The sequence below is a fragment of the Aphelocoma coerulescens genome, chromosome 4 (assembly GCF_041296385.1).
Source record: "Aphelocoma coerulescens isolate FSJ_1873_10779 chromosome 4, UR_Acoe_1.0, whole genome shotgun sequence".
In the NCBI taxonomy this organism is placed as follows: Eukaryota; Metazoa; Chordata; class Aves; order Passeriformes; family Corvidae; genus Aphelocoma; species Aphelocoma coerulescens.
Window position 1 is genome coordinate 39,061,789 of NC_091017.1, and position 14,085 is coordinate 39,075,873.

At 36.1% G+C, this 14,085-nt stretch overlaps 1 protein-coding gene across 2 annotated transcripts in view; it reads right to left on the minus strand.

Annotated features, from left to right (window-relative positions):
- Positions 1-14,085, minus strand: part of MARCHF1 (membrane associated ring-CH-type finger 1) — a 297,172-nt gene that overhangs the window by 78,933 nt on the left and 204,154 nt on the right. For both annotated transcript variants that reach the window (XM_069013622.1, XM_069013621.1), the window contains one exon: positions 11,015-11,154. In XM_069013622.1, the coding sequence (XP_068869723.1) occupies positions 11,015-11,116 (102 nt within the window). In that variant the 5' untranslated portion in view covers positions 11,117-11,154. The remainder of the gene's footprint in view (positions 1-11,014; positions 11,155-14,085) is intronic.

A 14,085-nucleotide genomic window follows, 5' to 3' on the forward strand; every position in this document is an offset into this window, starting at 1 on the left:
TTTAAAAATGACATGATTGTCTTGAGTTGGCTATTCACAAGATGAGACTTTCAGCATTTTATAATCTCAGTTCTAAATAAAATGGCCTTAAACCAAAACAGCAACAAAACTGAAGGTAAATCATAGTTAGCCAGTATAAAATACCCAACCTATCCCACACTACTGTAGTTCAACGCACATAATTACTAATGTTTTGACAATTTAGTAATTATTCAAGCAATTATAAATTGATTAATTGAATAGCTCATTTTTCTGCATTTTGTTTTTATCAGCTGTTATTAACATTTCACAAGCATTACTATTTATAGATTAAAAAGATTACATGAAGCAATTAACACATTCTGAAATATTATTACCCAGAGAAAACAAACATCAAACATGATTAAATAAACACAAGTTTCCCATAACACAAAAATGAATTCAATTATTTCAGCATCAAATAGGTAAAATATTTCCTCACTGAACACGAAGTCTGAGTGCACAGTTTTGATGCACCACACTACCAACAGAGCACCTTGGGAGCCCCCAGAAGCACCTGCACTGCTGCTGTTGTCTTCACCTACCGTGAGCTTGTCATTAGATGGAGGAGCATCAATGCACCTCTGCTCAATGATCTCATCACCATAAATTTCCCTACACATAACTTTACTCTGCCTGCCTTCAAATTTACACGAGTCAAAGCCTGTACTCTATGAAACACAAGGAATAACAAGTCTGCAGATATTTCAGGTTTGAGGATTTTTGGTTTGTTTGCTTGTTTGGGGGGTTCTTTGTCTAGGGAGAACACAAGTTCAAATTAACGGCCTATACAGCAAATGAGCTTTATCTACAATCACTTTTTGTTCCACAATACGTCTTTTCCCCTAATTTACCTGTTTCCCTTACATATTTCTTCCAATGGTTATACTGAAAATGCCAATTATGGACTGATTGATAGTAAAGATAGCCCAAGAAGAGATCCTTCTCTGCGACTCAAGACAATGTAAGGAGCCAAATCATACCCAAGAAGAATAAAATGGGATTACATGGAATTAATACAGTCTTCTGTGTCCTTCAATTTTAATTTTTTCCCCCCAGTATTGGTTCCTTCACATTTTTGACCTTTTTTTTCCTTTCTTTAACACAGGAAACAAAGGGAGGCAAAATTTCTATATGCTACCAAATTGATTTCTGTGGAAGGAATACAAATTTATAGAAAAAATGACATAATCTCTCATTCCAAATTAAAATATTTTATAGCCAACTACATTTTCAAAAAAAGAAATTTTAATGTGGTTTTCTCATACATATTTTAGAATCCTAATCTTAAAACTAACCAAAGTCTTTCCAGGACTACTGTTTAGTACCCTAGCAAATATCAAAGAAGAAGAATAGCTCAAACTGACAGAAAAGTTAGTCATTTTGGGAAACTTTCCATTTCGGCAGTGTTAGGTCTACGGTTGGTTTCAATGACCTTATAGGTCTTTTCCAAGCCAAATGGTTCTACAGTTCTAAATGAAAAAAATCCAACATATGTGTAGGATGAAAATCTTTCTTCTCTATCACAGCAGAGAAAAAAGGTACAATATTCCAATTCAGTAATAAAACTCAAAATACATTTATTATCACATTTACATACTGCTAGAACGAGGCATTTACAGCCTGAATAATAAAGGTGCAGAATACACATGAGTATATCCCACTGCAATTTGAAACACGATTCTTTTACATGAAATAAATACCCCATTAAAGCTAAGAATAACAAACACTTCTTAAAATTTAACTGTATCATTTATTCATAAGTAGAAGATAAATGGAAAACAAGACCTCCTCTTTGCAATATCAATACATCTATGAAATCAATTTTTGTCATGCTTTTCATCTTTTTCTGTCAGGTCATGATTATGCTGTATGTCATAAAATTCTGTTTCTCCAAAACAACAGAAAAGATAAAACTGTCACAAGAAAAAAAAAAATCACTTTTTTTCTCCACATCCATCATGAAAGAGAACTAGTGTTTAACATTTAGGTATAAAAATGCTGAAAGCATAGCTACAATTGGTGCCTCTCTTCTTACTGTAATGTGGGCTATTTAAAATACCTTTTAAAAACCAATACCTCAGTTACACAAATTGCAACCCACAGGGTTAAGAAATAAATATTGGCAGTGTCAATGCAGATTGAAAAGATTAAAAAAAATTGAAATATCGGGCACAGAAATAGAAAACAAACACTTTATCAGAAACAAACAGATCTTTGCAAAGGATGAAACCCAAACACTTCTATTTTAACAGTGCTTAGTTATCAGACAAATCACAGTCAACGGATCTAGTACAGAAGTTGTACCTTTCATACCATTGATTTTTTTCTAAAGAATTAGCAGGGCAAGAAAAGCCAGGGTGTATTTCCTTTAGAAATAGGAAAAAAGCCTACATGCACAGAAAATGAGAAACAGAAAAAAAGCTAACGAAAATATCATAGCAAATCTTTCCATTTCCATTCCAAATTCAAGGATCACAGACATGGAATTCCTGTAACCCGCAACACTAAATCACACAGCAGCCTAAGACATATTATTGGCAAGATTATGCTCTTCACATTCAATTTAAATTTCCCCTTCTTAACCTTATCCTATTACTCTCATCTCATACTTTATGAAAGGGCAAGGGGGAGGGAATAACAGATTAACCCCAGATGAAATTAGCCTAACAAGGTCACAAGCAGTTTTCTCAGTCAGCAGAGCCAACACAAGTGATATGGTCAGCATCCACATATGACCATCTTTGACCACGTGCCCATTGTAATGAAATTGATAGGACTGGCATTTCGAAGACAAAGATTTGAACTAACACCTCTGATATTGCAGCAGGGTGCCTGGTTCAGGCTGTTACCTCCATCTCCTGTGGAGAAAACACTAAACTGCAGCCTGTCTGTTGATTAATCTTGAGAAAAAAAAACAGGTCTTTGGCTACATTTTCTCCTCCTTCCTTGTATTAATTATCCAAAGTTATTAAATGCTTCCACTATCAACCAGGATAAGTCTAACACCTTTGTCTCTAGAGGATTTAAGCACCTCACAATTTTAAGTGAAATTTCATCCTGCATGTTCATTAGTTCACATTAATGAGGTTGAAATAATAGTAGAAATTACTTTCACGAAGCTACATGGAAGTTACATACAACACAAGTCAGTGCTTTAACCTACACAACAATTATGATTCCTTTTCTGCTCCAGCACTTTCTGTTGCAGTTTTTTGTTTAAAGGGGACACCACAATTCCAGCTGAAATGGCAAGTATTCAGTGACACTGACAACTACGAAACAGAGACATTAGATTTCAGAGATTTCCTGGAGCATATTTTTGGAAGAATCAGCTTATAAAGGTTATATTTTATCTGAAGGTCTGATATCCCCCAAGACCCTATTCCACTTCAGTTGTCCATCAAAATCATATAAAAAGGGAAACCGTACATGCTGAAGATTTCAAGAGGCCCTACTTAATCTTCTATGCTACAGATGCCTCTATTAGATAAAAGGAAGAATGACAGAGAGCTGCAATGAGGACTCAAGCTGTCTCTACCCAGGCTAGGTGCTCACATGACAGCCCTGATATGTGCAGGCTCATTATCTGCAGGAAAACCAGCCCACAGCCTAGGTGGATCACGGTGCTGAATGTCTGCTGAAATGGCTCCATGACACTTTGGCACAGTATTGCAGTGGAAGAACAGCTGCAGAGATGTGCTGCACTGCTTAGCCTCCTAGGACACAAAACCAACACCAAATCATTTGTAGTGTTGGGAAGACTTTTCCTGAGGACAGCAAAGCAGAAGAATACATTACAAATGTGTCTAGGGAGGTATACAGATCCATCCCTGTAGCTTTACTACTTTCCTCTTCTTCCATCCCTGTCTGTAACAAAACTTATTTACTAAGATGAGTGCATATAATGGTTTCTACATGTGCACATACAACCCTATTTTCCTCTTAAGAATATATTTTGGAATATATTTTGCAGTAATCATTACTTTGCAAACCACTTAGGAGTGAGAAAGAATCCTGTTGCAGAAACTGCACAAACTTACGTGATTAGGTACAATTTAAACTTGCAGGGTTGAAATGTATATGTATATACACTACACAAACTTACATGCACATATGCACATATTTGCAAGCATGCAAATGGTATAAGTACAGAATATTTAAACAAATTATGCATACATATTTCTGTTTACAGGACTGAGTTACACAAACTGCAGTAGTCAGCACAGTAGAGAGCGTATCCTTAAACTGTTTCTGGATCTTGTAATTCAAGTATTATTAGACATCAAAATACCACATAAAAATTAGGGAGCCTCAGGAATGGGACTATAAGTAAACTTTCAATTTAAATTAAACATTTAGTATTACCTTAAAATTTTTAACAAGGTAAAGTTGCATTATCATCTTCTACCACTACCTTTTGTCCTTTTTTTTTTTTAACAAAATATGCTTTCATAGCTTTCCTTGCTGGTATTACTCTGGCAATAAATGAATGAGCAGAGACATTTCTTTGATGCTTCCTATCATCCTGACTTCCCCATTGCGGTGTACGTGTTCAATTAATGATGGAACTGAAGGCTTCACTGAGCTAGAATGAGAATAACCCATTTCACCTTATAAAAAACTTAGGTTAATTACTTGGCCCTGTCTGATTTTCTCATTTTCAAGAACTCATTTGCCAGATAGAACCTAAATTGTGATCCAGCAGTTCCCTTGTTGTTTCACTGTCTGTAACCCTACATCACATAACCTGGAGTTTTACATTAAACTAAATAGAAGATTTTTATCAACATATCAAAAATTGCTAGAAAAATAATTTCTTGAACTTTCAGTCAAAATTTATGTGATTAACCCTAATGTAGTCAGACACTCTCTCCTCTTCAAAACTAAAAAAAAATTAATAGGTGTTAAAATCTGCATCAAAATGATACTCTTTTTCCCTAAGTGAAAGATTAATGAGATCTTCAATTATACAAAAAAGAAACAAATTGCAAACAATTTATATTAAATAGATTTGAACCAATCTTGTGAGCACATGTGAGACACAAGATGCATGAAATATTCTGGGGAAAATAAAGGGTTAAATACAACCTATTCAAACTATTCCTGTTACACAGAAATTTAACACATTTTATTTCAATGTCTTCTTGTAGTAATTTTATCTAGAGAAAAATGTTTTCTTGCAAATTTCACTGATAATAAATGCAGAAACCTAACAGCTAAAAAACTTAAATATCATTTGAGTTATAAAGCTAAATAAAACATGACAGTATAATAATAACAATAATATTATTAATAATAATAATAATGACAACAATAAAACCTTATTCCCTTATTGAATCCAGCATTCAGATAAGCTTTTTTTTTCCTCCTACATTTAAGTTATTTTTGTGTATAAAAATCCAAAGTAATATTAATTTTCCGTGTAGCCTCCATTTTTGGTCAGAAAAAGAAAAATGCAAATTCTTTAAGTGAGGACTGTCATTTTAAGCCTGCCACAGGGGAAGTCTAACTGAAATCACTGGTCAAACAAGTAAAAACTTCACCATATCTGCCTCACTCTTAAATAACTAAATAACACTGGGGGAGACTTACCCAAAAGCCTTGGTCTACATCTACCCTGCTCTCATTGTTTATGTATGAGTAGAAAAGGAACATAAATGACCTCTTAACAATTTTACATCCTTATTAACACATTCATGTTGAGAAGGTAGAGGGCAATGGTAACCAAGGTTACAACTGCTAATTGGCTTTAAATATAAGGAAATCAACAAGATTGGCCTGGGGTAGCATGGCTCCTGAGGCCACTGGCAGCTTAGGCTGATCCTGTAATTGGGAAAGCAATACGTAGTTAAAACAATTGCCCTGCTGGGCAGCATGCTGCATTGTGCAAAAGGATGTGGAACACCTACAGTACAAAGAACAGTTTCCATAACTTTAACGTGAAGAGATACTTCGGGAAATCATGAAATTTATTATACTGGTGAATAATTCTGTGCCTTTTAGAATTACATTTCTCTGTATAATCTCACTCTTCCACATTTTCACTCACAGCTACACATTGCTTGACTACTATATTTTTAAAACCAGTGCCTATAAAGAATTTTGTAGGTAAGGTATTGTGGATTTCCTAGCTGGTTCTGCAGCCTCATTCATAAAATCTACTTAATAGTTATACAAATAAGGAGATAATTCAGAAGAAACCAACTATCAGCTTGTTTAGTCAAAAATCAGATGTGGCAGCCTGTGATCTACCTATGTCCAACAGATCATTCATAATCATATTTTACTTTCTCTCGGGGAAGCAGATAGTATTGTTTGCTCGCATTAAAAAAAAAAAAAAAATCCCTCCTTAGAGTGAAATTAGATGCTTGATCACTTGCCATGACTTCTACATTGCATTTGCATGTAGAAACACAAATTATCTAGTTACTCACCTGACTATACTTTCATATATATTCACCTGTACTTCTGGTTGGGAATAAAATGGGGAAAAGTGGTTTATACTAATGACTACAACTCAGCACTAAGTATGTGCTCTCGTGCCATTAGCTTCATGTGTTTAACACATTGTACTGAGTCAAGGACCAGTCCATGCTCTGTGCAGAAGAGGCTGCACATAACAATTGGGAACACAGATTATAATAATGCTCAAGTTTTGAATTAGGACCCAGAGAAGCACTAGACACTGTGCAATGATAGTCAGACACAGAACTGCTTCTAGGCAAATTGCTTAATCAATGTTAATACATATTTATGTATTCCCATCAAAATCATTTGAACTCACCACATATACATATGCTCATAGAATCACAGTATAAATAGATACTGTCAGCACAGAGTGATTAATGAAGAAATAATTCTAAATTTCTTATTTTCAATTATATCCATTATCTTTTCATAAGATAAAAAACCTGCAAATACTACTGCATAAAATTATGAGCTTTCAAGATCTGGATTCTTTTCAAGTAAAGGAAAAAACTATTCCTCCCTCAACTCTAGAAAATAACAGAGAAAGGGAAAAATCAAAAAGATATGAATTTGCTTATTGCCTGGTGAATGGAAAAGGATAGAAGAGCATTAATAATTGGAATTGTTGCAGTCTTCATGTATCAAAACCCAACACAGTCTAGAGGTTTGGTCTCAAAACTAAAACAGCAGCTACAAAAAGGGATCAATAAAGTGATTCTAAACCTACGTAGTATGATAAATGTGTTACTGGACAGGCAATAGTGTTACAGTTGTCAGGAAGAGAAAGCTTGATCTGGAATACTGTGCACAACTGGTCACTCCTGTTCCAACTGGAGCAGGAATATACAAGACCTTTTAATATACTCATGGGAACATGGAAACTGTGACAAAAAGGAAAAGTTGTATTACAGGTCTCTCAAAATATGATGAACATTAGAAAGGATGAACCTTTAAAGTTTAGAAACCATGTATACAGAAACAAACTAATAATAAATTTGGCTTGAAAAAGAGATGATTTCTAGCTATCAGAGAAGCAAAGTTAATTCCAGCTTTTTGTTCCACTACACCACTACAATTGACTATATGAAATTGTTTTGAGTATAAAAATGTTTACTCACTATGAATCTAAAATTATCAATGCAAATTCCCAAAGCCAATAAACTGCAATATTAAACAATATTTTTTGAGAATTTTTGCCTCCTTTGATGATAGAATGATTCAAAATTTTTAAGGTATTCTCAGAACCAAGAAGCTAGAGTGTCACCTAAAACTGAGTACAAAGGTTTTAATCTTCAAATAATGTAGACTAAGGTGATAAAGCTTGGGGATATTATTATAATTAGGTTGACAACAATAACAGAAGAATGTTTCCGAGAATCCTTAGTAGAGTTTTCCTAAAATATTTCAGAATTTATTTGATTTCGATGAAGCTAGAACATCTTAACATCAAATAAAATTAAATGGTGCAACTGATTTTAAACTCTTTAAATACATTCCAATGTTTTCATGATCTTACTTCTTTTGTAATTTTTACTCCACTACTGTTCTGTATTCCATTGCTTGCTTAATGAAAAAAGCAATTTCTTAATGATCATAACCTGCTTCCTGCTCCGTAAGCTTCCTTCCTTTTTTCAAAAAGAGAGAAAAATACTTCTTTCCATAAAAATGGACTGGGAAGCCTGCCACATGAGGAAAGGCTGAGAGAACTGGGTTTGCTCAGCCTTGAGGAAGGAAAGCTTAGAGGACACCTTATCATCATGTTCCAGTATTTCAAGGGTGGCCACAAAGAAGATGAAGATTCCCTTTTTACAAGGAGTTACAAGGACAAGACAAGAAGTAACGGGTACAAGTTGAGCACACTCTGGACACACTCTGACTAGACACAAGAGGAAAACGTTTTGCAATGAGAACAAGGAGCCATTGAAACAATCTCCGAAGGAAAGGTGCTGGATTCCCCAACACTGAATATTTTTAAGATTGAGCAGGACAGGGTGCCGTGCCATCTTGTCTACATGGTGCTTATGCCAAGAAAGGTTGAACCAGATGATTCCTGAGATTCCTTCCATCCTGGTATTCTACAACTCCGTGAAAAATTACTGAGACTTGCTGGCAATTTTCAGATCATTTTCCTTTGGAAAAGTGGCATTGTGAAATGCCCACTTTAGGGTTTAGTTTTAAATGTAAAGTACTCTTTAATACTTTAGCTGAAGTTCTCAAATAAAGAAGACATCCTGCTGAATCAGAAGTGTACACAAAAGGCATATGGCAGAGGTCAAAAAAAGATGCAGTCTACATTCCACTTTGCTTCCTTCCAAACCCAGACTTGTCACCTACAGTATAAGGAAGCAAAGAGCGGTGTCTTCATCCCATAACTGTGGAAACAAGACTGACCAAATAAACTCATACTAAGGGAATCAGGTCCACAGAGGAGCTGCAATGCACTGAAAAATGAAGTGTAATTCAGACAGAAGGGGCTTGAATAGCTCATCAGAAGTGGCTTTGTACACTTTGAACAAATAATTTGCCATATTTTTTACTTTCTACTGTTTCATTATTTTTCACTTCCCAGTGCTAAAGTCTGTGTCTTCACTCAAGACCAGCCAGAAATTTTTTTCAATATAGAAAGGCAGAGATTACTAAGCAAAATCAAAATTGATTTGAAACAAAATTTCAGATTTAAAATGTTCGCAAGTGAAATAAGGATTTTTAGTCAACAGCCTGCAAGTTGGAAACACATTGTCAACAATAGCTTATACTGAATATCATTTTCTTCGGAAGTGAGGGATAGAAAAAAGTCACGGCTGAAAGAGCAGGAAGCAAAGAAAATGAAAAGCTTGGCAGGCCTCAAGAGACATTATTGTTTTATTTCCTGTTGTGAAGATTATTGTTCTACAGCCAGTCATGATATTAAATGACACACAGTATCTTCCCCAGTCGTTTATTTCTCTGGCTTTCCTACACACTTCATCAACTAAGCAGCAGTCTACATGCAAACTTATTTTTGAACAAGTTTTAATATTAATAAGGTTAAAAGATACTAAGTCTATGGATTCACCAGTTCTGAACTGTATTTCCAGTTCATTTCTAGAACCCATCTGGTAGATTGAAATGCTTATCTCATACATATCAAACCAAACTAAATGTTGACTAGCAGTAAAGCAGAAATAAAAGTACGCAAATTTACACTTAATTCCTTAATAGCTACCTCTTATTACTATTAATACCTAAATAGTAAAATCAATTTTTAAAAAAATCAAAAATAAAATAGCAATAGTAATCAAATGTGGGGATAATATACAGGACATCTTTTTTCATAGACTCATTGATTTTTAATTTTATTTCTCTGAAAGCAAAATATTCTAGATGAAAGTGAGCTATAACAATAATCTAAGATACATAATAAACTATAAATTTGCAGCTTTTAATGCTGCCTTTTTGTGTTCTCTTCTGCAGCAGAAAATAACATTCTGTATCATTTACCCCAATTTTGCCACATTAAGTAGGGGCTTTATTTCACGAAAAATTTCAACAGCTTTCAAGCAGACCCCTGTCTCTTCATCTGGACTACCACATTTCCTCAGTGGTTAGGAACAAGTATTCACTGTTTAGCTTAGATGTCATCCTGTCCATGTTTCAACAACTGCAGGGCAGTATTTCCTGATCACTCATGTTTCTTAGGATAGGGAAATATTGTGTCTATTTAACACTCATTAATGAAATTGGAGCAGGCATATTGAACTCAATATGTTTCAAATATTCAGTTTTGCTGTAGTCTGAAAATGTCAGTTGAATTAAAACAAGCAGACAAGGAGACAGTTTTTGCTCTTAGAGTCAGGGCAGTCGGAAGCCTTTACACACAAGTACCAGTTCTTACTCACCTGGCCAGGTCTATTGATGTAAATGGCTTTATTCCAATGAACCAAACTGGAGGATTAAAATTCTTATCAATGAGTAACTTAATTCAATCCCATATGATACATTTTAATTCCACTGTGTAAACTGTGGACTTTATAATGCCTGAACATTTACTATCAACAGCTTTGCATGCAGAAACTCAACCATCGCTTGCAACAGCACGTTTAATATATGAAGATAATTTTAAAATCCAGCTGTCTAACACAAGTTTAGACATGATACTTTGTTCCTGTTACTGGCAGGAACAAAGAGCAAATCAGGTGCCTTTAGATAACACCCAGATGTATTCATCAGGGACCAAATGCCATTGCACCGATTAAGATCACAAAGAATGTAAGTGATCCACATTCGATCATCTCCTGCTCAAAGACTCTACCGTTCACAAAACATCAAAACTGATTTACAGACACAGCATGCAAGTCAGAATGAACCATGCATAACATGAAAGACGAAAAAAGCAAATGGAAAGAGTAAACAGCTGTAATATCAAAGGGTTTCACACACAGAAGAAATGCAAGCAATGGCAAACAGCACAATTTTAAAAATAAATTTAACACCTCTCAAGTTCATCTGAGCATGCCACCGTCAAGAAATGCAACTTTTCACTCACCAAAGTAGAGTTATGTGAAGCATCACCTGAGACCTCGGGTGTTCTTGTGCTGTTTGGAAGTCTGTGAGGGTTACGAGCTATCGCTTGGCACCAGCCCAACATTTTCTCCTTCCACTTATCCCTTCTCAATTTCTGAAATTCTGAAAATAATTTAGATTCCCTGAAACATTGACACTTTGAATTCATTGTGCATGTCTCTGGATGCATGCCTTTAAAAACAGCTTTTAAAGTTGTATCTGAACAAGCTAATAAACATATACATCTTTATCCCAAAGTGTTAAACCCTAAAGGTTAGAAAAGATCTGAGCACTTTCAGCAAACCTTACATGCATTAGTACTATTTCAGTGTCAGCAAATATAGTGCCTTCTCTCCACATTAAATCTTTCTCAAGTTGTAACTTTAATTTAAAAAGTGTTATTTTAAAGGGATTTTATTATAGAATACCTCTGAGACTAGCACCATCACAAAAACCATATAACATTTGGTTACAAACCCCCACATTGACTGAAACAAGTAGAAACATCCCTAACAGAGTAGCAGATACTAGATGCAAATAAACAGTGTGAAAACACACAAACCTGTATGTACCCATACCCAGACACTCCAGAATACCTGGCTCATCTTGAAGTGCTACACTAGGATGTGTTGTAAATAGAGAAAAGTAATGTACACACACCAGCAATAAATGCTATGTGCCAACTGCAAATTGACTCTGAACTTTCTTCTAGTTTGTAACAATAACAAAATACCTTTTACATAATACTACCACATTCTGGAAATGTAGCACTAGTAAAGTGTGCTATGAAGTGTAAGAAACCCTCATAAATATGTTTAAAATTTCACAATCTGCTTTTTCCCAATCGAAATTGATAATGGGGTGCAAAATTCAGTGCAAAACTTTGTTAATTAATTACAAAAACAACTTCGAGCAATTTTATTCTCCTCAATATCTGAAGCAATTTCTAATCTTGTTGTTTATAACATATTGTAATTTAACATGTGTTATTCTGTAGCATCATGAGACATAATAAACAAAAAGATTAACCTGCCAGATTGAGTGCCTAGTACTCCAAACAAGGGTAGCACTAGACTGAATAAAACTGGAACATAAATGCAATAAAGCCAAAGACCTTCCATGGCACCATGTAGCATCACTGAATATTATTCACTTGTAACACAGGTTTATTTTTTCTGCAATACATCTCCATGCAGGACACAAAATACGCATTTACTTACAGGAGATTTCATCTTCCAGGTGTTGGGGTTTTAGGAGCTCTCCTGTTTTGTTTTGTTTTTTTTTTTTTTTGTTAAAGGAATTTTCCCCATATGTGTCGCTAGGGGGACAAATGGCTGGATACTTAAGAAAAACAAAGAGCTAGCTTTTCCTTCTGCCGGAGAGAAACCCCGGGATCCCAAAGCCCGCCTTCCCTGCCCCGCTTGGAGCCGGGCCGTGGCCACCCTGCCCCGCCGTTGCTTCGAGCCTTTGCTACGCTGTAGCCCTGCTCGCCCTGCCTGCCCAGACCTCCAGGGGGGGTCCCCTGTTTGGATACATCTCATCTGCCATCCGGGATTTGTGCCCGTCCCCTCTGTTCCAGCCTGCCCTTCCAGCCTGCTGTTCCCGAGGGTCCGGCCAGACACCGGGATCGGCTGCCCAGGGGTTTGTGAAGCCTTTGTTCCATCCTTCCCCGGGATCCCAGGGCACCAGAGCAGCCGCGTGCTCCCCGAGCTCGCTCCGGAGCGCCCCCTGCAGCCGCGGGGGAACCATCGCACCTGCCCTGCTCACCGGGAGCCGCCAGCGCCCCTGCCGGCTGCGAGCGGAACTGCACCCGAGGGGAAAGGGCCCGACAGCCGAGAAGGCCGGGACTGGGTTTGTGTTTGCTGTTACTGCCATGGTTATTGGTGTTTGTTTGACTGGTTATACACATATAGATATATAATAGTAAAGAACTGTTATTCCTATTTCCCACATCTTTGCCTAAAAGCCCCTTGATTTCAAAATTATAATAACTCGGAGGGAAGGGGGGTCGCATCTGCCATTCCAAGGAGGGCTCCTGCCTTTCTTAGCAGACACCTGTCTTTCAAACCAAGACACCAGGTTCTGAGTCTGAAAGCCACAAGCCCTTCCTGAAGAACTACAGCTCTACCATTTCCACGCTTAACCATTAATAGATAGTTTTCAAAGTATGAAATGCACAAAGCTCTATTCCCCCACACAACCTCATGGAACTGATAGGAATAAGTGGAAATTAGCCTGAGTTTTACTGCACTGGAGATGATTAGATGAGTGACACTACAGGTTAACCGATTCTTACAATTTTTTGGTCTCTTGAAATCTAACATGAGGTACAAAAACATGCTGAGTAAGTTATCAATCAATACTTTCTATACTGCCTGTACCTGTGAAGACAAGGAATCATCTGAATATAGTTACAGTCCTATTCTGGTCTTCTTGGTGTGCAGCACCCTTTGGAACTTTTGAAATTCTTCTTTTTTTGCCCTGAGCAATCAAAATGACTACCACTGTCCAGGTCATAACTGAAAGAAAAACTTTGCTCTTGTTCATACATCTGAAGAACCACCACCACAAATAAATTTCCTGAAAACAATCTTAATTCATCCTCTATAGATTTGTTTAAAAAAATAGAAGAATTACTTTATTCATATTTTTTTCAGGGGAGAAAATTTTTACTTATAATTTAGCCAAGCAAAGGGACACATAATTATTGTTCATCTTGCACAATAGCAATGCTAAAAAAAAAGGGGTTTAGTTAAGAATGATGTATTAAAAACTAGCCAGTTCTATGAAATAAAAGCATCATATCTCTAAAAAAAAGTTCATTAATCTAGAGATGAAAAGAAAATAATCTATAATCTTAATTCTGAATCATAATCAGATTCAGGTACCAAAGGCCTCAACAAAGGCTGCATTAAGATGAAGTACATGAGAAGGTTACGCTTTTTCAGTCCTTACCAGAATCTAGCTGCTATCACAGAACAGCAGGAAATTGAACACAAAAAACACACTGTTCTTTATCTAAGCTAAGTTTTGTTCTTCATGTTCAAAGATTCC